Source organism: Delphinapterus leucas, chromosome 20 (genome assembly GCF_059928025.1).
Source record: "Delphinapterus leucas isolate spDelLeu-1000000601 "Yukka" chromosome 20, BTC_Dleu_Yukka2, whole genome shotgun sequence".
Lineage (NCBI taxonomy): Eukaryota > Metazoa > Chordata > Mammalia > Artiodactyla > Monodontidae > Delphinapterus > Delphinapterus leucas.
In genome coordinates, this window is record NC_143148.1 from 11,104,654 (window position 1) to 11,132,268 (window position 27,615).

General features: G+C 36.0%; 2 protein-coding genes across 10 annotated transcripts in view; one reads left to right on the forward strand and one right to left on the reverse strand.

The window, feature by feature from the left end:
• Positions 1 to 18,071, forward strand: part of ZNF404 (zinc finger protein 404) — a 37,896-nt gene extending 19,825 nt beyond the window's left edge. For all 7 annotated transcript variants that reach the window (XM_089902753.1, XM_089902755.1, XM_089902756.1 and 4 more), the window contains one exon: positions 909 to 18,071. In XM_089902753.1, coding sequence (XP_089758879.1) covers positions 909 to 2,431 — 1,523 coding nt within the window. In that variant the 3' untranslated portion in view covers positions 2,432 to 18,071. The remainder of the gene's footprint in view (positions 1 to 908) is intronic.
• Positions 1 to 27,615, reverse strand: part of ZNF283 (zinc finger protein 283) — a 42,344-nt gene continuing 14,729 nt past the window's right edge. For all 3 annotated transcript variants that reach the window (XM_022585471.3, XM_089902750.1, XM_089902751.1), the window contains one exon: positions 1 to 25,917. In XM_022585471.3, the coding sequence (XP_022441179.2) occupies positions 24,215 to 25,917 (1,703 nt within the window). In that variant the 3' untranslated portion in view covers positions 1 to 24,214. The remainder of the gene's footprint in view (positions 25,918 to 27,615) is intronic.

A 27,615-nucleotide genomic window follows, 5' to 3' on the forward strand; every position in this document is an offset into this window, starting at 1 on the left:
GGTAAAGCATCCGTGTGAAGCCACAGGCAATGGGAAAAGTTGCAGTATGTTCTAGTAGCTGAAAAGATGCAGTGTGGTCAGATATAGGGGAAAAGATGTCAAGGGCTTGAAATGAATTTGTAGAAGTAAGACAGAGTTTTCTTATTTATGGTTATGTGCTTGGGTTTCATTCTAAGATAAAGACAGACCATTGAAAAAATTACATAGAGAGCCATCTGGTAGAGAATATTAAAAATGTAGATGACCAGGACCTACTCACAGATTCTGATTCACTCAGTCTCAGTGGATATCTAAAGGGTAGTATATACATACATCACGCCCTCTTTTTTTTTTTTTTTAAACATCTTTATTGGGGTATAATTGCTTTACAATGGTATGTTAGTTTATGCTTTATAACAAAGTGAATCAGTTATACATATACATATGTTCCCATATGTCTTCCCTCTTGCGTCTCCCTCCCTCCCACTCTCCCTACATCACGCCCTCTTTGAACCATTATTATAAAACTTCTCACTACCCACCTCCAGGTTAGCACACACAGTTTTGAGGACATTAGCCTGCTGTTGCCCCCTTTGCCTGGCAAAGCAAATAAAGCTATTCTTTTCTGCTTCACCTCCCTCAAAAAAGAAGGGTTGTATATGTAAGAAATTCCTGTGGAAATACTGATCCACAACTAAATATGAGAACTACTGATTTTTCTCTTTGCCTATTCACAAACTTTACATTCTCATGTTAGCTTTAATAATTTTCTGAGCCCTTCTTGCCTTTAAAAAATTTCATCACATTTTTTAAGAATTTTATGACCCTTTTACTTCTAATGGATATACTTGTCAATTTATTATTCTTCTTACTATATTTCCCCTTGTACAAGAAAAATAGCATTTGTTTGTTCTCTCATTTTCTTTCAGACATTGATTTCACAAGTGAGAGCAACAAATTATCTTCAGAAGAAAGCAGTTATGAAGTAAATTCATACCATTGGGAGACAATGAATAGAAGTAAAACCTTCAACTTTATGGCGTTTATTTTCAGAAATGACTCACAGAACAGAACTAAATTTGAAAGACAACAGAAACCTAAAATGGGATATTTTAATCACATGATATTCAGGAAACATATATCCCTTCCTCTACATCAAAGACTTCACACTAAAGAGAAGTCATATGAATGTAAGGAATGTAGAAAGGGCTTTAGGAAATATTCACACCTTATTGAACATCTGAGAGACCATAGTGGTGTAAGACCCTATGAATGTAAGGAATGTGGAAAGGTCTTTATAGTTCTCCAGCATTTTATTAGACATAAAAAAAGTCACACTGATTTGAAACCCTTTGAATGTAATGGATGTGAGAAGGCCTTTAGGTTTTATTCACAGCTTATTCAACATCAGATAATTCATACTGGTGTGAAACCCTATGAATGTAAGCAATGTGGGAAGGCCTTTAGACGTCATTCTCACCTTACTGAACATCAGAAAATTCATATTGGTTTGAAACCCTACAAATGTAAGGAATGTGGGGAAACTTTTAGGTTGTACCGACATATGTGTCTCCATCAGAAAATTCATCATGGTGTGAAACCCTATATTTGTAAGGAATGTGGAAGGGCCTTTGGTCATCGTTCAAGTCTCTATCAGCATAAGAAAATTCATTCTGGTGAGAAACCATATAAATGTAAACAATGTGGAAAGGCCTTTGTTCGCAGTTATCTACTTATTGAACATCAGAGAAGTCATACTGGTGAGAAGCCTCATGAATGTAAAGAATGTGGAAAAGCCTTTAGTAGGGGCTCAAGCCTTCTTAAACATAAAAGAATTCATAGTAGCGAGAAACTCTATGATTGTAAGGAATGTGGAAAGGCCTTCTGTAGAGGCTCTCAACTTACACAACATCAGAGAATTCATACTGGCGAGAAGCCCCATGAATGCAAAGAATGTGGGAAGACTTTTAAGCTCCATTCTTACCTTATTCAACATCAGATCATTCACAGTGATTTGAAACCATATGAATGTAAACAATGTGGGAAAGCCTTCAGTCGTGTTGGAGACCTTAAAACACATCAGTCAATTCATGCCGGGGAGAAACCTTATGAATGTAAGGAATGTGGAAAAACCTTTAGACTTAATTCTCAACTAATTTATCATCAGACAATCCATACTGGTTTGAAACCATATATATGTAAAGAATGTAAGAAGGCCTTCCGTTCTATCTCAGGTCTTTCTCAACATAAGAGAATTCATACTGGTGAAAAACCTTATGAATGTAAAGAATGTGGTAAGGCCTTTAATCGTAGCGATCGACTTGCTCAACATCTGAGAATTCATACCGGTGTGAAGCCACATAAATGTAAAGAATGTGGGAAAGCCTTTACTCGTTGCTATCAACTAACTCAACATCAAAGATTTCACATTGGCGAGAAAGTCTTAATGTAATGAGAGTCAGAAAGCCTTTAGCCATGACACATCCTTTAACATTATCACTATTCTACCACCTAATGATATGGTAAAGATTAAATTATTTAACATAAAATATGATTGTTTGGAAGGGCATCTGGCACAGAGTATTTGCTTACTAAATACTGTATCATTCTTTAATGATAATTACTAGTATTACTATAAATAAATTCATGTGGAAGGAAGACCCTGTGAGCATATTTTAAAAATCTATCATCACTCATCCATATTTCATTTCAGATAATTAATTCTGGACAAAATCCCATAGAATGTTTTAAACAAGAAACTTTTTTATTCAAAGCTCATCCCCCTGAAGATTAATAATGGTAAGAAACCCTATGCTTTTGCTGAATATTGAGAGTATAGCTGTTGAAAAATTGGAAAGTGGTTTGAAGAAATTTTTTTATAATAATTTCTCTAATACAGATAACATACAATCCACATTCCCTACAATTCATGGAAATTAGAGATTAACAATGGGTAGCCAAAAGACAGATGTTGACTTGGAGAAGGTTTCCTCAAGTATTTGAAAAATGTCAAATTTACATAAAAGGTACAACAATGGTACAATGAAGGTTTATTTACCCTGTACCTATATTTAGTATCTCTCTCTCATGAAAATGTATATATACAGATTCACATATATCATACATTTTATATATATATATATATATATATATAATTTTGCTGTGCCTTCTGAGTGAATGTTTTAGGTATCACTTCACCTCTAAAAAAAGTCAACATACAACTCAAAAATACAACTGCCAGGTTTAAAGATTATCTTCTACATGACCACTAAGCCATTGTCACCTAAAAAACAACAGTAGACCTATAATATTCTGTAATATTCATCCCATTTACAGACTTCTCCAATTTTTAAAAGAATGTCTTTTGAAAGTGCTGGCTTTTTTTTTTTAAGCCTAAAACCAAACTAAGGTCACATATTTTATATGATTATGGCTATTGAGTCTCTTTTGGTCAAACACTTATCCTCTACCTGTTTTGTGACAAACTTTTTGAAGACTCAGGAGAAGTAACCATATAATGTTGCACATTCTTTATTTGTACTAATTTTTCTCTGAGTGGGCTTAAGTTGTTTCTCTATCCCTCGCATTTATTCTGAACTGGATGTTATGTCTAGAGGTTTGATTAGGTTTCAGATTAAACATTTTTGACATGATAACTTCATAGATAATATTGTGTACTCAATATTGTAAAATAACAGGTGGCACATAGTGAAGCTATGTTTGATCTCTTGATTCATGTATTGACCACCAGCTCTCTCCATTGTATCAGTACTAGATTTTTTGGGATTTTTTTGTTTTTTGCAGTTAAGAAGTAGCCCACAGAAAGTCACATCACCATTCCACTTAGAAATTTAAACAGTCTTGAATATTTTTAAAGAAATTAAGACCAAAAAAACACCATCATCTTTCATATTTACCCACATATTTACCTTTTCACATGATCTTCATTCCTTCCCAATGATCTAAATTTCTATCTGGTATCATTTCCCTTCAGCTTGAAGAACTTAATGTAGCACTTCTTCGAGTATATGTCTGCTGGTGGTGAATTTTCATTGTTTCTTTTACTGAAATGCTCTGTTCCTGAAGGATTTTTTTTCTTGCTATAGAATCCTGGGTTTTGTTTTTTATATTTTTTAAAAAGATATTATATCACTGACTGCTGGCCTCTATAGGTTATGAGAAGTCATTTGAATTATGTTTCCTCTGTGTGTAATGTGTCATTTCCCTCTTTGTGCTTTCAAGATTTTCTTATTACCTTTAGTTTTCAGCTGTTTGAACATGATGTCCCTTGGTATAGTTTTCTTTGTGTTAATCCTTTTTGGGGTTCTCTGAGCCTCTGAAATCTGTACGCTCATGCCTTTCACTAAATTTCAGAAAACTTTGGCCATTATATCTTCAGATATTTTTTCTGCCCTTACTTCTCCTTCTGGGGTTCCAAGTAGTCATATGTTAAATCTTTTAATATTGTCCTACAGGTCACTGGCTCTGTTATTTATCTTCAACCTTTTTTTTTTCAGTTTTTCAGATTGGATAATTTCTATTGCTCACTGACTCTTTTTTCTGTCCTCTCAATTCTGCTGTTAAGCTTATCTATCAAATGTTTATTTCGAGATATTGCATTTTTCAATTCTAGAATTTTTCTTTAGTACTTTTTTATAGTTTCTGTTTCTTTACTAAGATTTCCTACTTCTTCATTGCAAGCATATTTTTACAGTACTTTTGATTACAGTGAATTTTTTCTATGTTGATTCATCTAGAAAATATGTAAAATTATTTTCATTAACTTATTAAAAGTTTCAGTTTCAACAAATGTTCCTACCCTTTTAGCTAGGTCACAAGAAACGCTTTTCCTTTCCTTGGAGTTTCAGGTTTTGTTTGTTCATATGCAGCATGATATGGTAAGAAAACATAAATCACATTGTCATTTGGGGGGATTTTGATTATGAAATACTTGGCAAGTATTCCTCTTAAGTCTCAAAGTTCAAAGTATGGTAAATCTTTGTAAAACTCTGTCATCATTCAACCAATGAGCACTGGCAAAAAACATAAGATAAATTCATTGTTTCCTCTTTCAACAGTTCCATAAAGTAATAATGATTCATAATATTTATGTGTATATTCTAAACCATTACTTTTCATACTGTGAAGCAAAGCAATTAGGAAGACATTAGTCTCTTGCCTTAAAATTCCAAGGAATCCACATTTTTAGTGTAACATTGCCGGAGCACTATCCATTGTGATAGAAATTATTTTTTTTCATACCTAGTGGAAACTATTTTTTGACATATATAAAAATTCAAAAACATCTGTGCTATGAATCTGATTTTTTAGGCTGCAAATTGACAAAATTTCCTTTTGACTTGGAAGCCTTTTGTGATACAATGTACCCAGAGTATTAAATGGGCAGTATCTCATGTTGTACAACTCATCTGAAACTAAAGAAGAATATGTGTAGGTTTACAAATTTTAAGTTAATTGATTTTTGATATTGTTAGAAAGACCTTGTATTCTAAGGGCAGTTGTTGGGTGGCTTAATTGAAGATTCTTTTCACTTTTTATAAAATATAATTTTTAGTCTTTGCTCATAAAATCATAATAAAATTTCCACAATTAAACTAATCATTTATCTTGCTATCTCTCCATCTAAAATTTGATTCCTTTTTTTTGGGCAAGACCCAAAGCCATTTTATAGCTAGACAGAGTTATAAGCTCAGATTATGTTTAAAATTTATTTAAAGTTTTCATTGCACATTTAATTCAGATTTTAGGCAACTAATTTCACCTATTCCTATTTGCTTATCAAGAGGAAATTTCTCATCAAATTTACTAGTATTTGCTGAAAATGTCTCACAATATTTTCCACTTCATTAACTTAAATGTTCTTTTTTTCCATAATCAAACAGCTTTTTTGATTTGCTCTGTCACAGCAAATTGCAATTGTCATTCATCATGAAATTCACAGTATATCTTCTTCCAGTCTCTTATTTTTAACTATTCTGGCCATAGTACTTAATCCACTTGATTCTGCATCAGTAGTGTGCTTTCATTTTAAATTTTTTAAATGTACACACTTATTTTTTAAACCTAAAATGCTAATTTAATGATAATTAAAGTAACTTAGTTACAAATTATTTCCTTCATATCAGTGTAACTCATGTTGTCTTCATAAAATATTCAAATAAATACATCAATTTCTTGACACCAACTAGATCAGTGATGTGTTTATGTGTGATGTTAGACACAACATATACATACAACATGCACAGTATAATACAAATATCTATGCAGTGCAGTGACTAAAGTGAAATGCAGTCTTACCAAAACAAAGTTGTCAGTGATGGGAAAATATTTGGCACTGCTTCAGTTTTTAAATTTAGATAAAATTTAAAAGTCAGTTCTTCAGTCACACTAACCTTGTGTCTTACAAAGTTCAATCTGGTGGTAATACAGAATATATTAGACATAGTGTGGGAACGAGAGAAAAATACTGAATGCAAGGTATCTGCAGTATTATTAGTTATTGCAATAATCCAGATTGGACATAAGGAAGATCCACTACAGCTGTGATGGTAGAAAAATGTCAAATATTTTTCATATGTTAAGTAGAATCAGCAGGACATAGTGATCAATAGGATGGGAGAGACCAAAAATTCCAGAAAGATCTTAAACACTGTAAGGTATACCTGTAAGCCCACATTTCAGTTATCTAATTCCAGCCTGCTGGATATTTTGTACCAGTACTGGTGTCCAGGAAGTTGGGCTCCATCATTGGTATTTTAATTAGGGGCCAAGTCTGCTAATTATTCCCAATATTCATCTCCCTTTCTTCCAATAATAAAAGAACCATCTCTTTTTTATTTGCTCATTTGGAGCCACTTAGGATCATGATTGTCTTTCTCCACTTTATTGGTCCATGGATTTTCAGTTATGGCCAATTGGAGATAACTGGAATTGTGTGGCAGTTTGGGGAACCTTCCTTAAATGTGCCTGGTTCATCCCCTTTGCTTTCTTCCTCCATGCCTCCATTCTGCTGCCTGGATTTGAATAAGATGCACTGGAGGGCTTTGGAGCAGAGCCATAAAGCCAGGGTTAAACTTCCAACCTCCAGAATTTTATGTGACATAGAAAATTTTTCCTGGTTGAACCACTGTCCTTCTGGGTCTATCTGTCTTACTCACAGCCAAACATAATCTTTGCTTATGCACCCAGGTTGCTATACACTAAAATAGTCATCAAATCCCCCTATCTCATCTCAATCAAAAGCAGAGCAAAGATTTCCCGTGAATGTACCCTAAGTACTCATCCCCACCTCATCAAAAATTCAGAGTACCTGCAAGAGGGAGATACTTATATTTTCCTTCTAGGACATGTTTTTCTGGTAGGATGAGAAAAATGCTAAATGACATTTTGAAAGGTAGCATGAACTTTAGAAAAAAAGGTATTAGGGGATGCTATTTGAGATTATCCCTGGGGGAAGAAGAGCAGCCAAGTTAATTTACAGAACATTGTAAGATAAGAGCCTTAGTAAGATAAACGCTCCTAAGCTTGAGAAACATAAACAATGAGCATTGGCAGAAGTCGAATTATCAAACCACACTATCCTTGGCTTTTAAAACTGAAGTAACTGATTGTTTCCCCATGCCTGTCTTTGGGAAACTGAAATAGAGCAGTGCTTTAAGGCAGGTAGAGAAAGGGGAGTTACATCCATGAGTGAACAGTCTTGTTTTGTATCTCCTAACTGACCAATTTACAATAATTCCATTCTGAAATTTGGACTTATTAAGTTTGGACTCCAATCTTGGGAACTCTAGGTTCTTTCACGAATGAAGATAGAACTCTAGCCTATTAGATGCCATATTCTGATTCATTCAGTTCACAGCTTTTCTTACAAAAGGTAGAATTGAAACTAGACTGACAGAGAAGTCTGAGGATTGAGGTCTAGCCTAAGATGTCCATCCTTGACCAGTTTTGAGCTGAATTCATGACATAAAAACCAGATATAAGACTTATATCCCTGGCACTGTAAGGATGAAGGCTTCTGCTCTAAGGCCTGGGATAAATACTCCTGTGAACTTCCAGACCCAAATTAACCCCTGTAGACATATGATTGGCCCGTCTCCCACCCCGCCCAGAAATAAATATTTCAATTCCTTCCTCTACCAGCCTACCATCTACTAAATTTGCATAAGTTCCAATCACACCCTCTGACACTGTGATTTCACTTCCCATCAGCATGTGGGGACGAAGGACCTTCTTTTATCCTACAGATAGCCCTTCTCTGGGGTCACACAGACAAATCTGAAATGTATCTACCTTCAAAGATCTGCCTGTTGGTTTAGAAATGTAGACCAACAAAAAGATACTCATAACATATTGCAACTAAGAGCTAATGAAAGGGGGCTGAGGCAGGTAGGCACCAAAACAGAGTCTAGCAGGACTTCATGAAATAATATGGAGACTTCTATTTGGGGCAAACTAGGTAACCTGAAAAATCTTACAAAATACCTAGAAATGCTCACTCAGTAAAATAGAGAAATTATTATTTCAAATGCTGATAGTCTATCAAATGCTTACATAGCTGAGTATCTAAGAATATTAAAGAAATGTGCAATGGGGAAAACTGAAAAAGGAAACTGAAAAGTCAGCTCTGATGAGATGTTACAAAATGAATGGCCCTGGAGAGGAAAATGAGGCCAGAAGCACAAGGAGAGACAAATTCATACACATAGTGGACGATTTAACTATCTCTCAGTAAGTGATAGCCCAGGCAGACAAAAATTGCAAGCTAAACATATTGATCTAATGGGCATATTGTAAAAGCCATGCACTTAACATGCACTGAATACAAGCTGAAACTCACGTGCGTTTTTTTTTTAATGGACAAAGTTTTTAAACATTCTGATTTCAAAACTTATACTGCAAAAAAAAAAAAAAACTTATACTGCAAAGGTATCGTAATCAAAACTGTGTTACTGACATAAAGACAGACATACAGGTCAATGGAATAGAACTGACAGCCCATAAATAAACTCACACATTTATTGTCAATTGATTTTGACAAGGGGCTAAGACCACTCAATGGGGAAAGAAGAGTCTCTTCAACTAATAGTGCTGGGAAAACTGGATATCTATATGCAAAAGAATGAAGTTGGACCCTTACCTCAGCTCATATTCAAAAATTAACTCAAAATGGATCAAAGACCTAAAAGTAAGAGTTAATACTGTAACACTCTTAGAAGAAAACACAAGGGGAAAGCTTCATGACATTGGATTTGGCAATGATTTCTTGGACATGACACCAAAAGCATAGGAAACAAAAGACAAAAATAGATAAACTGGACTTCAAAATTAAATACCTTTGTGCATCAAAGGTAACTATAAGTATAGTAAAAAGGCAACCCCCCAAAAGGGAGAAAATTTTCAAATTATTTTCAAATTATTTATCGGGCAAGAGATTAACATCCAAAATATAAAAACACTTCAACAATGACAAAAAAACCTAATTTTAAAATGATCAAATGAATAGACATTTCTTCCACGAAGATACACAAGTGGCCAATAAGAACATGAAAAGATGATCTACATCATTAATCACTGGGGAAATGCAAATCAAAATCACAATTAGATACCACTTCACACCCATTATGATGACTATAATTAAAAAATAAATGAGAAAATAACAAGCATTGGTGAGGATGTGGAGAAATTAGAACCCTTGTGCATTGCTGACAGGAATGTAAAATGGTGCAGCTGCTGTGGAAAACAATATGGTGATTCCTCAAAACTTTAAATTACCAGGTAATCCAACAATTACATTTTTAGGTATATACCCAAAACAACTGAAAGCAGGGACTTGAACAGATGTTTGTACTCCAATGTTCATAGCAACATTATATCACAATAGCCAAAGGTGGAAAAACCCCAAACATCTACAATAGATGAGTGCATAAACAAACTGTGGTTTATATGTATTATGAAATATTATTTAGCCCTAAAAAAGAAGTAACATTTTGATACATGCTACAACATGGAAATCTTGAAAGCATTAGGCTAAGTTAAATAAAGCAGACACAAAATGTCAAATATTGTATGATTCCACTTACATGAGGTACCTAGACCAGTCAAATTCAGAGACAGAAAGTAGAATAGTGGTTACCAGAGGTTTGGGGGAACAGAGGCTGGAGTGATGGGGAGTTATAGTTTAATAGGTACAGAGTTTCCATTTGGGATGATGCAAAAGTTCTGGGGGTGGACAGTGGTAGTGTGAATGTGCTTAGTGCTACTGAGTTGTACACTTAAAAATGGTTAAAATGGTAAACATTATGATACATATTTTACCACAATGAGAAAATAATGAAAGAAACATAGACTACCAATATATTTATAAAATACAAATGAAAGCTTTCAGAATCCTGGGTGTGGGTGCATAACATCCAAGCAGAAAATAAGTAAATAATAAACAAACTTATCTACGAAAATAGTAAAGCTCCTGTTTTAATATCCCCTTGAGCAAAGTTAAAGCAAATTAAGTGGAAAATTTTTGTTCCAAATATGAGAAACAAACTATTGGACTGAATAATGTTTTCATATAACAATATACAGATGAATACACCAATGTGAAGAAGAATGAGCCAAGGATAGGAATGGAGATTTAATAAAAGAGGAATTAAAAATGTACATGAAAACATATGTAACTTATGACAACTAAATAGAAACGTTATAAGATATGCCATATTGGCCTTAAAACTAGCAAGTTTTTATAAAAATAATGTTCACTGTACCTTAATTTTGATGTACTATTAGTTCCTAATTCATTTTGGTGGTAAATAATTCATATACAACTTTTCTAGAGAGTACTTTATATCCTTATTTAAAATAAGCATGCTTTTTGAATTTTATTTTTTTATACAGCAGATTCTTATTAGTTATCTATTTTATACATATAAGTGTATATATGTCAATCCCAATCTCCCACTTCATCACACCACCACCACCACCCCTGCCACTTTCCCATCTTTGTGTCTACGTTTGTTCTCTACGTCTGCGTCTCTATTTCTGCCCTGCAAACTGGTTCATCTCTACCATTTTTCTAGGTTCCACATATATGCATTATATATATACAATATTTGTTTTTCTCTTTCTGACTTACTGCACTCTGTATGACAGTCTCTAGATCCATCCACGTCTCTACAAATGACCCAATTTTGTTCCTTTTTATGGCTGAGTAATATTCCATTGTATATATGTACCACACCTTCTTTATCCATTTGTCTGTCAATGGGCATTTAGGTTGCTTCAAGGTCCTGGCTATTGTAAATAGTGCTGCAATGAACACTGGGGTGCATGTGTCTTTTCGAATTATAGTTTTCTCTGGGTATATGCCCAGTAGCGGGATTTCTGGGTCATATGGTAATTCTATTTTTAGTTTTTTAAGGAACCTCCATACTGTTCTCCATAGTGGCTGCATCAATTTACATTCCCACCAACAGTGCAAGAGGGTTCCCTTTTCTCCACACCCTCTCCAGCATTTGCTGTTTGTAGATTTTCTGATGATGCCCATTCTAACTGGTGCGAGGTGATACCTCATTGTAGTTTTGATTTGCATTTCTCTAATAATTAGTGATGTTGAGCAGCTTTTCATGTGCTTCTTGGCCATCTGTATGTCTTCTTTGGAGAAATGTCTATTTAGGTCTTCTGCCCATTTTTTCATTGGGTTGTTTTTTTAATATTGAGCTGCATGAGCTGTTTATATATTTTGGAGATTAATCCTTTGTCCGTTGATTCGTTTGCAGATATTTTCTCCCATTCTGAGGGTTGTTTTTTCTTCTTGATTGTACTTTGCTTTGCAAAAGCTTTTAAGTTTCATTAGATCCCATTTGTTTGTTTTTATTTCCATTACTCTAGGAGGTGGATCAAAAAAGATCTTGCTGTGATTTATATGAAAGAGTGTTCTTCCTATGTTTTCCTCTCAGAGTTTTATAGTGTCCGATCTTACATTTAGGTCTCTAATCCATTTTGAGTTTATTTTTGTGTATGGTGTTAGGGAGTGTTCTAATTTCATTCTTTTACATGTAGCTGTCCAGTTTTCCCAGCACCACTTATTGAAGAGACTGTCTTTTCTCCATTGTATATCCTTGCCTTTGTCATAGATTAGTTGACCATAGGTGTGTGGGTTTATCTCTGGGGTTTCTATCCTGTTCCATTGATCTATATTTCTGTTTTTGTGCCAGTACCACATTGTCTTTTTTTTTTTTTTTTTTTGCGGTACGCGGGCCTCTCACTGTTGTGGCCTCTCCCGTTGCGGAGCACAGGCTCCGGACGCACAGGCTCAGTGGCCATGGCTCACGGGCCTAGCCGCTCCGCGGCATGTGGGATCTTCCCGGACTGGGGCACGAACCCGTGTCCCCTGCATCAGCAGGCGCACTCTCAACCACTGCACCACCAGGGAAGCCCTTCACATTGTCTTGAAACTGTAGCTTTGTAGTATAGTCTGAAGTCAGGGAGTCTAATTCCTCCAGCTCCATTCTTTTCCCTCAAGACTGCTTTGGCTATTTGGGGGCTTTTGTGTCTCCATACAAATTTTAAGATTTTTTGTTCTAGTTCTGTAAAAAATACCACTGGTAATTTGATAGGGATTGCAATGAATCTGTAGATTGCTTTGGGCAGTGTAGTCATTTTCACAATATTGATTCTTCCAATCCAAGAACATGGTATATCTCTCCATCTGTTTGTGTCATCTTTGATTTCTTTCATCAGTGTCTTATAGTTTTCTGAGTACAGGTCTTTTACCTCCTTAGGTAGGTTTATTCCTAGGTATTTTATTCTTTTTATTAAAAGTAAGCATGTTTTTAAATCCAGCAATCCATCTATAGGAATATATCTCATGGTAATCGTTAAACTTAAGAGAGAAAATAGTACATTCCTATGGGATTATTTACATTAACAAAGTTTGGAAATGATCAACAATAACAATTATGTATAGCAGATAAAGTATTGTGTTTCAAAAAATGGAAAACTTGGTAGGCATTAATAATTATGTACAGATATAATGACTGATAGTCACAAGATTTTTTTTAATTGATTTTTTTAATTGAATGGTTCTTTAAATTCTATAGTGCTTTACAATTTTCAAAAGTTTCACAGACATAATTTCATGCAATCCCATAATAACCCTTTTTTCCCCCTACCCTTATATTGCCCCTCCCCCCTTCCCTCTCCTCACTGATAACCACTAGTTTGTTCTCCTTTACTGTGAGTCTGCTTCATTTTTGTTTTGCTCACTAGTATTTTTTAGGTTCCCCATATAAGTGACATCATACAGTATTTGCTTCCTCTGTTTGACTATTTCACTTAGCATAATGCCCTCCAAGTCCATCCATATTGCTGCAAATGGCAAAATTTCATTCTTTTCTATGGCTGAGTCGTATTCCATTATATGTGTGTGTGTGTGTGTGTGTGTGTGTGTGTGTGTGTGTGTGTATATATATATCACATCTTCTTTAACCATTCATCTGTTTATGGACACTTAGGTTGCTTCCATACCTTGGCAATTGCAAATAACGCTGCTACGAACTTTGAGGTGCATGTATCTTTCCGGATTAGTGTTTTTGTTGTTTTTTGTTTTGGATATATACCCAGGAATGAAATTGCTGGGTCATATGGTAGTCCTATTTTTAGTTTTTTGAGAAATTTCCATACTGTTTTCCACAGTGGCTGCACCAATTTATATTTCCACCAACAGTGCATGAGTGTTCCCTTTTCTCCACATCCTTACCATCATGTGGTTTTTTTTGATGACAGCCATTCTGACCAGTGTGAGGTAATATATCATTGTGGTTTTCATTTGCATTTTCCTAATGATTAGTGATGATGAGCATCTTCTCATGTGCCAGCTTGCCATCTATATTTTCTGTTTGGAAAAAATGTCTATTCAGTTCTTCTGCCTATTTTTTAATCATTTTTTTAATGATGAGTTATATGAGCTGTTACATGTATGTTACATATTAACCCTTTATTGGTCATATCATTTGCAAATATGACCCATTCAGTAGGTTGTCTTTTCGTTTTATCAATGGTTTCCTTTGCTGTGCAAAAGCTTTAATTAGGTCCCATTTGTTTATTTTTGCTTCCATTTCCTTTGCTTTAGGGGACAGATCCAAAAAAAGATTATGCAGCAATTTATGTCAGAGAGTGTTCTGCCTCTGTTTTCCTCTAGGAGTTTTATAGTATCCAGTCTTGCATTTTGGTCTTTAATCCATTTTGAGTTAGTTTTTGTAGGTGGTGTTAGATAATGTTCTGATTTCATTCTTTTACATGTAGCTGTCCAATTTTCCCAGCACCAATATTGAAGAGACTGTCTTTTCTCCTGATATTCACAAGATTTTGAGAAAATAAACAGATTACATACAAAAATGCAATGTCTCTGCAATTTTGTAAAAATTATAGATATGCCCTAAAATACCAATGTCTAATGTAAACACAGTATTTGTAAAGGTACATTTGATATTAGACACTAATTCTGACTGGTTTATAAAACTTTTGAAATTCAGGCATCTTTGCTCTTAAGTAGATAATAATTTCTTCTTCAATATTTATATAATACAGAGTAATTAAGCCCTGAAGGCACTGAAACACAACCTTCTCAGATCAAATCCATGTCATCCTACTTAGAAGGTGGGGAATCTTGGACAAGTTGTTTCACTTGCATAAGCTTTAGTTTTCCTTATTGGTATAATGGCAATGTTACTTACTACCACACACATAGGGTTTTGTTTCTAGATTTAAATTAGATAATTATACGAATCTTTTAGTTCTGTGCCTCACACATGAAAAACATAAACATAATATTTTCAGTCGCCCTCCTTGGCATGTTTTCGCTGGAGTAAAACAGGCAGGGATTGTTGGGTGGGACACCAACAGAATGTTCTGCTCTAGCTCTTATTATATGAAAGCTGTGATGGGTAATTTTATGGGTCAACTTGACTGGGCCATGGGTGCCCAGATATTTGGTTAAACTCTATCTCGTATGTCTCTGAGGGTGTTTTGGATGAGATTAACATTTGAAATCAGTGGACTGAGTAAAGCAGATTGTCCTCCCTGATGTGGGTTTCACCCAATCCGTTGAAGGCCTGAATAGAATAAAAAGACTGAGCAAAGAGAATTCTTCCTGTCTTTGAGCTGCAACATCAGTCTTCTGCTGCTTTCACACTCACACTCCAACTGGAACATACACCATCGGCTCTCCTGGTCTTCAGGCCTTCAAACTTAGACTGGGACTATGCTATCCTGGGTCTCCAGTTTGTCAGCTGCAGAACTTGGGACTTCTCGGCTTCCATAACTTATAACATTGGGTTGGCCAAAATGTTCATTCAGGTGTAAGGAAAAAGTGAACAAACTTTTTGGACAACCCAATAACTATCTATATATCTATCTATATGGTTATATATGGTCTATATATAGGTAGACACATATATGTATGTATATATTATCTATATCACCTATTGGTTCTGTTTCTCTGCAGAACCCAGACTAATAGAAGAGCAAAAGAAAGAAATCTTAGTTATGCTGGGGCTCAGACATCCACTGTATGTGACCTACAGAAGTTGTCTGAGGGAACTCTTAAGGGAGGGGACCCAGGCAAATGACATTTAAATCAGAACTAAACTTTAAGGGAAGGGGAGATGAAGTGCACACCCAAGAATGATGCTTCTGCACCTCTGACCCTCTTCCAGTTCCTCTTAAAGTCTCCAAGCACTTTCCCTTCTTGGTGTTGGTTTGAAAACTCAGAGAAGTCCCCAGCTTAAATTCAAAACTGGCCCCCATACATGGAGGGCAAGGAGAGACCAATAGAAGAAGCACAACACTCCGGATTGGTAGGTGGCAGTGTTAATAAGCAAGGGAACTTACATAGGAGGCTTGTCTTGAGCAGCTGCAAGTGAGTAAATCTCTACACCCACCTGCCAGAATCTTAAAAGTTTATATAGAGGCTGTATCTGGGTTCAGTCACATATACTGTCCAGATGGTCTCAACAACACATTAGCACCTCAAGGATGCATGCTTGGAATGACTCCTACTGTGAGAACATTGGGCAGAATGTACATTCCAAGGAAGGGAGTAGGGAGGAGTCTCCAATTGCCAGGATCCAGTTTGCAGGTCAACCAGCGGTCACTTCCTCCTGATGACCTCTTCCAACAGCCTCCATCTTTTAAAAGGCTGTTGGTGGGATTCTGTACGGCCTTTTGTTAGAGCACCTCCCAGTCCAGCATTGTGGTCCAGATAATAGTCGTTCAAAGGTGTTCCCTGTTTCGAGACAACCCCACAAAGTAAGAATACCCATTTGCCTGCCCATACCTTTTATTTCTTTGTCAAATTGTGCTCACATGGTGGGGGTCACATCTTCAGGAAGTCTGTATGAAGAAGAATCTCCTTAACTTGGGATATTAAAAAGCATCTTAATGTAGAGTTCTGTCACATTTTCTCCTTTTTCTCCTGTAATTTTCTCCACAATTATTCATAAACTGGCATACTGTTGACTTTAATCATTCTGCCATGTCATCATAAGACTCACTTTAAACCATATTAATATAGAATAGTTTGCTGAATTTTTCACTATTTTTAAAAGAAATAAATATAAATTTATAAATTCGTATAGCAACTATAAGCACGGTTATAGGAAAGGTTTATATTTTTCTATTGACTGATGTCATGGAGGTAAATTATCCTCTTTGAAATTATTAACTACTGCTCAGTTACCCTGTAATGGGTTGTGCTGAGGCACAGGGATGCCAGCTATGTTGTTAAGAGTCTGGTAGCTTACAGCGGTTTTCCGCAATTCTCCGTTTACTAGGTGCCCTTGTCATGGCTCACCCCTGCTGTTAATATTGGACTCGTTCATTTGACTTGTCTAATCAACAGAATGTGGGCTGATCAGGATGGGTGTATAGACTTTAAAGATGCTTTGGCTCAGCCTTTTGTGCTTCTGCCGTGCACCATGAAAAGAACATGCCTAAGAACCTGCTGGCCAAAATGAGACATCAGAAACAGAAGGGGAGAATAACCTTTTTAACCGCATGAGTTATTTCAAAAACCACCCCTTCTAAGAAAGCAACTGGAAGTTTTCCACCAGGTGAAAGAGTAGAAAACTAGAAATTCAATATAGGAGAGAAGTGAAAAGCATCTCTATAGTGATGGTGGTGGAGGAGATTACAGTATCTCTTGTGCACCAGGCACAGAGGGCAACCAGCCCAGAGTGGATCGTATTTTAAAATTGTGGCCAAAGATGATGCAGACCTTTTCCTCCACAGGAAACACTCAGGTATACCGAAAGTAAATTGAATTAAAAATCTGACTGGTGAAATCCGTAGTAATGGTATATGACTGACACTGAATTATGAGGTATTAAAGAAATATTTTCAAATCTTGAATGTCTACTCTGAGGCAATATAGTCTGCTATTTATATAGAACATCTCCCCAAGAATACAGAAGCTGAAAAATGAGGTTGTCTCTAAAGAGCATCATTGTGTAGCTTGGGGAAAGGGGAAAGAATAAGACTTGTTTCTTTTGAATTTAGCACTGTGTGTTATAAAAATGAACTGGGTAAATATATCCCCCAAATTCCAGTTACACCTTTGTTTTATTTCACATTATAAAATTTGGCCTTCTTTAGCTTTGAAGCTAACAGAATTCCAGGAGTTAAATTTGAAAGAGTAGCCTCCTCTGACTCTGGGAGAAAAACCACCTTACAAAGATGGACCAATAATATTTCCCCTGTCCCCAACAGCTACAAAAAATCAGATAATAAAAAGCTCCTAGTAAATGTTCTCACTAATAAAATAGACTTTAATACTTCAGATTTTTTTGCTGTCTTTTTGAAATAAACATTAACCTCTCAAGAGTCTGTAATTATGTTTGGTGGTCTTAATCATACATACATTTAATTTAAATTGTCATGTTTTATGAAATGTACACATATATGTAAAATTTTTGTTAAAATAAAGGATCTGGTTTATTCTGGTTTTTCTTTCATTATATATACATGCATGAAAAGTTAATGAACTGCATGGGTCTGCTAGATTTCTTATTTAAATAAAACATTCAAGAGTTTGTGACCAATTTAAAGTAACATTAGTGATTATGTCTGAACCTACCCATGACCCATTTTAGCAATTAAGAGCAGACGTACACTGTTGGCTAATGGGAAATGTTTCCTTGCTCCTAAGAGAGAGAACAGAAAATGATCTCTCCTATTTTTACCTCTGGATGTTGTCATGGCTGTGTAGAATGTCCAAAAACCTGTCAGCCATCATGGTAGCAGCCAACACTGGGGAATACAAAGTGGAAAACGAAAGAGAATCTGAGTCTCTGAATATTTCATTTTGCTAATGAATCAAAAATCTCTGGAGCTGGTTCTCCCTTTTAAAGCCTGTTATATGACTCAACATACTTTCTCATTGCTTCAGCCAGGTTGGTATTTTAATTTCTGATGAGTATATCCTAACTGTAACAAACAACTAAAGGACATGGTTCATACTCAGAGCTGGAGATGCAGAGACAAAGCTGATTCCATCACAGCCATCAACCAGCTGTCTGGTGGCGGATGAACACACACACAGAAAGGCCTAGGTGTTAAATGCTGTCCTACAAATTGTACAGATACTTTGTGAAACTAGACAAACCTAATGCATCCAATGATGTATGAGCAAGGAGCGAAGAGATATTGCAAAAATATTCAAATAGCCAATAAACAATAAGAAAACTGGAAATGTGAACCACAATCGTCACAATCAGATGCCACTATATACCTACCAGGGTAGCAGAAAAAAAATATATATCTTAAACTGACGATGCCAAGTATTGTCAAGGATACAAACACACACTGCTGGTGGGAGTGCCAGTTGGTATATCTGTTTGGAAATCTATTTAGGAGAACTAAACTTACTAAAGCTGAACACAGGCATACTCATAACCAAACCGAAGCAATTTCATTCCAGTATATAGAGAAAGAAATGTGTACATGTATGCTCTGATAGACATGGACAAGTTTGGTCATAACAGTCCTATAAGGAGCTCTGACTTCCCAACACAGCATACCCAAGAACATATAATGAAGGATTTTCAATGAGAGGCAGTGTTGGAATGCTGCTTTTATGTGGATCTCGGCTATGAAGGTTCCTTAGAGGAACTGTGCTGGGCACTCAAGAGAAATTGTTGTGTCCTAAGTAGAAATTTGAAAACAAGCAAATCAACAGATGAAACTAGAAGAGCGATTAAGGGTTTCCAATTCAAAACAAAACAACCCAATACAGTCCTGCAATTTTAAAGAACAGGTAATCACAATACAAAACATACAAAAATACATTTTAAGAGACAATTATCAGTCTCACTCATGAGATATAAAAATTCTAAATAAAATAGTAGCAAATGAAATCAAGCAGTGCATATAAAACAGACACGTGCGCGCACACACACACACACACACACATCAGTGGCTAACCTGGGAATATCCAGGGATGGGAAGAAGTCAAAAGGTCTGTCAGTATAAATTATCACATTAACATATTAAATACTACACCACTGCAGAAAGGGATAATGAAATGGCATTTGATAAAACTCAGGAGCCATGCCTACTTAGGTACAAAAAGATTTTTACTCACAAATAAGAGAAAACGTTAGAAGGCAACTGTTTGAGAGCATGATGCTGTCAGCTAACAATCAGACTTGGTGACTGAAATTTCCAACTTTGCAAACTCTCTTTTAGTTATGGCAGCATTTCCCAATGCAGTTTCACATCCCTAAGATGTTAATAAGTCATGAGAATTGGTATTTCCATAGTACAGTTTGAGATATACCAATTTAAACAAAGTTGAACAATTTTCTTCACTACTCTTTTGTCTTTTGATAAGCTGATAAGGTGCTTTTGGTCATTCCCTAAGGGGGATTTAGAAGATGCTGCTTCATAAGCTTCTTTAACCAGAGAATTCCCCTTGTTTTTCAAGTATTTTTAAGTACTGGTGATCTTTGAGACAATTTCAGAAATGCTTGGTGGGACGAGGCACGATCTCCACATCTCCTAGTTAACATGCAAATATGGCACCCAGGAGGAGTAAAATACTGACTGGTAACGCTTTACTCTATTAAAACACTCAAAAGTATTCTGCTTTGTGTTACACTGGATGATTAAAATTGCAATTACGTGGAATAATGCTGTCAACCACTAGCCAGTAAACGACTGTACAGTGATATCGCGGATGGCCTACCTGCACAAAATGGACATAGAGGTAGGGTGCAGATTAAAACAATGACCAAGATGAACCACAGACATTTGTCAATGCAGTTTTGATGTAACTGATATTTGGAAATAAGTAATTTTTAAAGGGTTGAATTCTATTTCATTATAACTAATATGCTTTGATGCTAGCACTAAATCATGACAACCACCCAGATGAAAGTGAATGTGAGAAGCCACCAACTTTGAGATGCATTCTGATTTCCAAATATTAAAATTCATCTTATAATTAAGTCGCTGTGTGTGATTTCCTGCTCTAAGTCATACAGGTCTATGAAACTATCAGAATGAATTACAGTTGTGCTGATTCCATTTTTTTGTCAGTTAGCTATTTCCATTTAAACCAGAAAATTTTGGGTCTGGATATCCCATATATTTTCTATTGCACAATCTTACATCTTACATTTGGATTCTGCTTGCTGATATTTTAATTAGAGTTTTTACATTTACCTAAATTCAGTTAATCTAGCTTTTGCTTTTTAGAGGGTATCTCCATTTAGTTTTGTTACTGGATTTATGTTATCCAGGTAAGATAAGTTAGTAAAATTTTTAGCTATTTTCGTCTTGAAATTTTTACCTAAGGAGATGACAATTTCCAAGTGTTGTTTCTAAAAAGGAGATCCTGGACCAATTTTTTCAGCCTTTTCCTTTGTTTATTCGTCCAAATAGGTTTAAATATATTGTACTGCCTTAAATTAAAAAAAAACTCCATATCTATAATTATATCTCCTTTCTTATTCATGATTCTACAATGTTGCCAATTTTCTTGATTTTTCTTTGTTCAGATTTATCAAAGTCTAGTTGAGGTTAGTGGACTTTTCACAGAGGAATAATGATCAAGGACTACTGCTTTAATTCCTAATCATTAATCTCAAATTTTAGCTATATTGATTGCTTCTGTATTTTGGTTTAGGATTTGTTATTTTTCTAGCTTCTTAGTTCAGTGTGACAGGAACCATGTAGATACTGGGGGAAACAAGGTGTAGTTCTGGCCCTCCATCTGGGCCAGATGCATCTTGGTTCCTCCAGGACATATTAACAATGGTATTACTTTTCCACTGAGTAGAGCTTCAGGGACATCCTACAAGCTCCAATATACAATCATTTCATTATCATTGTTTTCTGCAAAATCTCTAATTGTTTCAATTTTCTCTTTGATTCAGAACTTATACATACATATGATTATACATTCCCAAAAGTAGCTGACCAAGGTTCACTAATCCTACTAGTTGTATAATGGATCTTTATAATGGAGAACTCTAGCAGTCACCATCTTTTTCTAAAAATTATTATTTATTTTATTTTATTTTTGGCTGCGTTGGGTCTTCGTTGCTGCATGCAGGCTTTCTTTAGTTGCAGTGAACAAGGGCTACTCTTCGTTGCAGTGTGCAGGCTTCTCATTGCGATGGTTTCTCTTGTTGCGAAGCACGGGCTCTAGGCACATGGACTTCAGTAGTTGCAGCGCATGGGCTCAGTAGTTGTGGCTTGCGGGCTCTAGAGCACAGGCTCAGTAGTTATGGTGCATGGGCTTAGTTGCTCTGTGGCATGTGGGATCTTCCTGGACCAGGGATCGAACCCATGTCCCCTGCATTGGCAGGCAGATTCTTAACCACTGCGCCACTAGGGAAGTCCAGCAATCACCATCTTAATGATCAAACGTAGCATTGGTGATAGTGGGGAAAATGGATATTAATTGCTTATGATGTCTTTCAGTAAAATTACATGTCACCTCCTATGAATTGTTCTGGTGGAAAATGTTTAATCCTGTAACTCTAACTTGATTTTATGAGAGATATGAAGGATAGAGGTACAAATTAAATTTCACTATGAGAGAACAAAAAAAATCTAGAATGTATGGCATTCTATAAAATAGCTTTCCTGAAATCTTCAAAAAGTCTGTTCAAGACTAAAATCTAGAGACATGACAACCAAATGCCATGTGTGAATAGATATTCAGAAAGCAAAAATGGCCAAATGTTTAGAATTCTTGATTCCATGTAGAGAGTAGATGGATGTTCATTATACTGTCCTTTACATTTTTCTGAATGTCTAAAAAATGATCATAATAAACTTTTGGTAAAGAATTCCAAAATGGACAGTTTTCTTTTTGTTCTCTTTAATTTCTAATTTACCTTGAAAAGTGAGTGGAGAATTTTAATTACTACTTGTCTGTTGGGATTCATTACAGCAAATTGCTTCACATTTCTCTCTGATTCTTCTCCAGGTATAATCCCAACATCTTAACACTTACTAAATCCAAAATGTTTCTTTTTAGTCTTAATTTTTGATGCAGCTTAAGGAATAAATTATGAATAAAAATTCTCTCAAATTCTTTACATTTTATTAGGTCTTTTATCCAGAATGCACTATCTGAAATTCAAATGGATGAGTGGTTATGGGTACTTTTCTTAATTATACGAAATGGGCATTCCTCTCCTAAGACTTCGCCAGTAGTAATATTTATGATGATGATAATAAGAATAGTATGTATTGAGCACAGGCTACATACTAGATACTCTTCCAAGGATTTGACCCATACTACATCAATCCAATCTCTACAACAGCACTATTACAGAGCTACCATCACCAGCATATTAAACATGATGCCCAGAGGGGATAAGCAGTTTGCCCAACATCCCACAAGTAATAAGGAGGTAGAATGGTGATAAAAATAAGTATGGTTGCGCTTCCCTGGTGGCGCAGTGGTTGAGAGTCCGCCTGCCGATGCAGGCGACACGGGTTCATGCCCCGGTCCGGGAAGATCCCACATGCCGCAGAGCGGCTAGGTCCGTGAACCATGGCCGCTGAGCCTGCGCATCCGGAGCCTGTGCTCCGCGACGGGGTGGGGGTGGGGATGGGGGCGCGACAGTGAGAGGCCCGTGTACTGAAAAATTTTAAAAAGTATGGTTTCTGCCATGGATAAGGTGTTTCCTACATTTGTGATATTAACAGGGTTATTCTCTAGGAAGAGTTTGCTGAAGTTTAACAAAGACTGAATAGTGTTGGAAAGCTTCTATACATTCACTAAATCAACATATCTGGTATAAATTCTCTATGCTCTTATGGGCAAAAGGAAATTGTGATTCCCACATTAGCCAAATCTTCCTATGGAATGAATATTCTGCTACTTTAATCAGGGAGGTAACAAGGAAGGGATTTCTTGTTCTAATTAAGTCACATTGTGACTTGTCTCATGTTTTAAAAACTGTGAATGCTGTCTCTCAAATTATCTAGGAAAGGACAAACTTTTTGCTTTTAATTTCCAATCATTCATCGACTGATACTTTTGTAAAATATAATGATGTTATAGCAATATCAGACTGCTATAAAAGCTTCCAGACACTTACTCTCACTTTCTGCATTTATCTCATGATTGATAGGTAACAATTCTGTGGACTGGCAAAAAGTCGCTGGCCAATAGTTTGAGTAGCACTTGTCTAAAAGCCTTCCTACAATTCTAATTCAAAGGACTTCTCATTTGGATGAATTCCCTGATGTATTCTAAGATGTTTACCATGTCTACAAGTCTTCCCACATTCCTTAAATTCACAGGATTTCACAGCAGTATGAATTCTCTGATATGCAGGGCAAGAACCAAATTAAATTTAGATCCTTCCCTTAAAGAGTAATGAGCATTTTTCCAATGTTTATGAGACTTTGCACCATGAATTAAATAAAGATCTTTACACATTCCCTACATTTAAATGGCTTCACATCAGTATAGATGTTCAATAAGATCATACAGAAGTCTAAAGGACTTTTCATATTCCTCATGTTCAAAATATTTCTCACTAGTATGAATTTTCTGGTATCAAGTGAATTGTCCATACACAGGTAAGGCTTTTGCACATTCCCTACATTAATAAGGTTTCTCAAGAGTAAGACTTCTCCTCATGTTAAGTAAGTTGTCTGTACACACACAAAAATATGTTCTTTCACATCTCTTCAATCATAAAGTTTCACCAACAATAACTGTCTTATTTGAGTAAGCTGTCCATATAAAGACTTCCCCACATTCTTTATATTTGTAGGGTTTATCATTATTATTAGTTCTTTCATGTTGAACATGGCTTGAGCCACAAGTAAATGTCTTTCCAAATTCCTTACATTGATAAGGTTTCTTGCCAGTATGAAATCTCTGATGAACATGAAGTTGATAACCACTACCAAAGGCCTTCCCACAGTCTTTACATTCATAGGATTCCTCACCAGTATGAACCCTCTCATGTTTAACAAGGCTTGAACCCCAACTAAAGGCCTTCCCACATTCCTTACATTTAAAAGGTTTCTCACCAGTATGGATTTTCTGATGTTGAGTAAGGTGATAGCCACGACTAAAGGCCTTTCCACATTCTTTACATTCATAGGGTTTCTCACCAGTATGGATTCTCTCATGTTGAACCAGACTTGAGCCACAATTAAAAGTCTTCCCACATTCCTTACATTCATAGGGTTTCTTGCCAGTATGAAATATCTGATGTCGAGTAAGTTGATAGCCACTACCAAAGGCCTTTCCACATTCTTTACATTCATAGGATTTCTCACCAGTATGGATTCTCTCATGTTTAACAAGGCTTGAACCCCAACTAAAGGCCTTCCCACAATCTTTACATTCAAAGGGTTTCTCACCAGTATGGATTTTCTGATGTTGAGTAAGGTGATAGCCTCGACTAAAGGCCTTTCCACATTCTTTACATTCATAGGGTTTCTCACCAGTATGGATTCTCTCATGTTGAACCAGACTTGAGCCACAATTAAAAGACTTCCCACATTCCTTACATTCATAGGGTTTCTTGCCAGTATGAAATAACTGATGTCGAGTAAGTTGATAGCCCCAACAAAAAGCCTTTCCACATATTTTACATACATAAGGTTTCTTACCAGTGTGGATTTTATGATGCTGAGTAAGCTGATAGCCACGACTGAAGGCCTTCCCACATTCTTTACATTTATAAGGTTTCTCACCTGTATGAATTATCTCATGTTTAGCAAGGCTTGAGCCCCAAAAAAAGGCCTTTCCACATTCTTTACATTCATAAGATTTCACACCAATATGAATTTTCTGATGTTGAGTAAGGTGATAGCCACGACTGAAGGCCTTCCCACATTCTTTACATTCATAGGGCTTCTCGCCAGTATGAATTCTCTCATGTTTAACAAGGCTTGATCCCCAACTAAAGGTCTTCCCACATTCCTTACATTCATAAGGTTTCTCACCAGTATGAAATCTCTGATGCACAGTGAGTTGATAGGTACTTAAAAAGTCTTTCCCACATTCTTTACATTCAAAATGTTTTTCAGCCATATGAATTCTTTCATGCTGAACAAGTTTTGAGCCATGACTACAAGCCTTCCCACATTCCTTACAAACGTAGGGTTTCTCTTGATTATGAATTTTTTGATGTGCAGTAAGAGATTTATGTTTTCTGTAAGTGGGCACTTTTTCATAGCTGATTATCATTTGATTGAAGTATCCCTCTTGATGTCCCTGGAGGCCCTCAAATCTTCTCTTACACTTCCAATTATTTTTGAAAAGGAATGCCTCAAAGCCAAGGGTTTTACTTCTTTCCTTTATCTCCTGTTGGGGAAAATTTATTTCAAAAATGTCCTTTTTTGCAAATGTATTTTTGGTCTCATATGTTGACTCCAGCTCTGAAAGAAAACAAGAAAACCACACATTTTATTGCCTTTACCAGAAAAAAAGCCCTTTATAATAGTAGAAATAAAGACAAATTGAAAAGAATACCCATAAGTGAACTCAATCAGGAGACTTACTGAATTCCTAAGCACAAGCCTCTCCCCTGTCCAACAACAAACTCAGCTTTGATTTTTCAGTTCTTGTGATATTAATGTTCTGATATGACAGTTTTCTGGAGGATTCCACAAAGATCACTTTAACAAGTCCCTCATCTTCCTGTGTAAATGATCTCTTAAACCAAAATGTGCCCTTCCACTAGTCAAGTCACTGGGCAAAGGATATTAGGATTTGAGTTCAGGGCTGCTCAGGTGACTGGAATTTGTGGTTCAAGATTTATCAGAGAAAGAAGTCATGCAAAGAAGTTCCGGGAATCTATACAGGGATTCTCCCTTGGATCTGTAACCGAATGTCGTTATGCATCCACAAGGTGCCTCTCCACAATGTGACTGGGGTACTCTCAGAGATTCTAGAGGTTGTACACTGGAGTGCCAACTCAACCTGAATGGAAAGACCTCAGTGAACACCCTCAAGCATTTATCTGATGCCTCTCAAAGGCCATATACTGAAAGTAAGAACCACACCCTGGAGTAGTAGTTCTCAAATTTTTTGGTCTCAGTATCTCTTATACTCTTAAATATTGGTAAATCCCTTGCTTGCACATGCATAAGTATATTTGAAATACAAAATATACAAATCTAGTATTTTTGCCTATTGGTGATTGTATAATATTTTGGTTGAGCTATTAAATGGTGGATGAGTACTGTGGATGTGATTGTGGGAAGTAATTTTAATCATGAATTAAACTGCACTATTACTCTTTTATGTAACAATGTCTTATTGCTTTGTATACATTTACATTTGGGTGTAAAGACTGTGTGTATATGCAAAAGGAAGCCACAGTATTTAAATTGACCAACCTAATATTACAACTACTTTGAGATGACCAAATGTCAACTAAAAGGAGTACAGTTTTGTACAACTTAGCACCAACAAATAGTTCAACAAATTTGAATTGGGGGCTTCCCTGGTGGCGCAGTGGTTGAGAGTCCGCCTGCCGATGCAGGGGACACAGGTTCATGCCCCGGTCTGGGAGGATCCCACATGCTGCGGAGCGGCTGGGCCCGTGAGCCATGGTCGCTAAGCCTGCGCGTCCAGAGCCTGTGCTCCGCAACGGGATAGGCCACAACAGTGAGAGGCCCACATACAGAAAAAAAAAAAAAAAAAATTGGGCTTGTATTATAATTACTTGGACTTGAATGTTAAGTGTAATGCTTAACAGTGTTAGTAAATGAATACAGGTTTAACTTCTTTTTAGATGTTTAAAAAAAAGCACTGAGAACCCAAAAGAGGTTTTGTTTATGTGGGTTATATCTTTTGATATTTACCATATTAGAAATTAAAATAGAAATTTAAAGATTTATTAATTATTTTAAAGTGACAATAAATCATTAAATGTTAACAAATAATATTAAATAATTAAATTTTCCCAAACAAAAGAATTAATGAATTATTGTTTTAATCTTCTGCAAATCTCTTTAATATCTGGTATAACAGACGACAACTGGATTCTCACATCTGCTTTTGCATTCAATCTGTAGCAATGCTATTTTGGTTGAAGGATATGAAGAAAATCCAGCCTCTCACAGATGTGT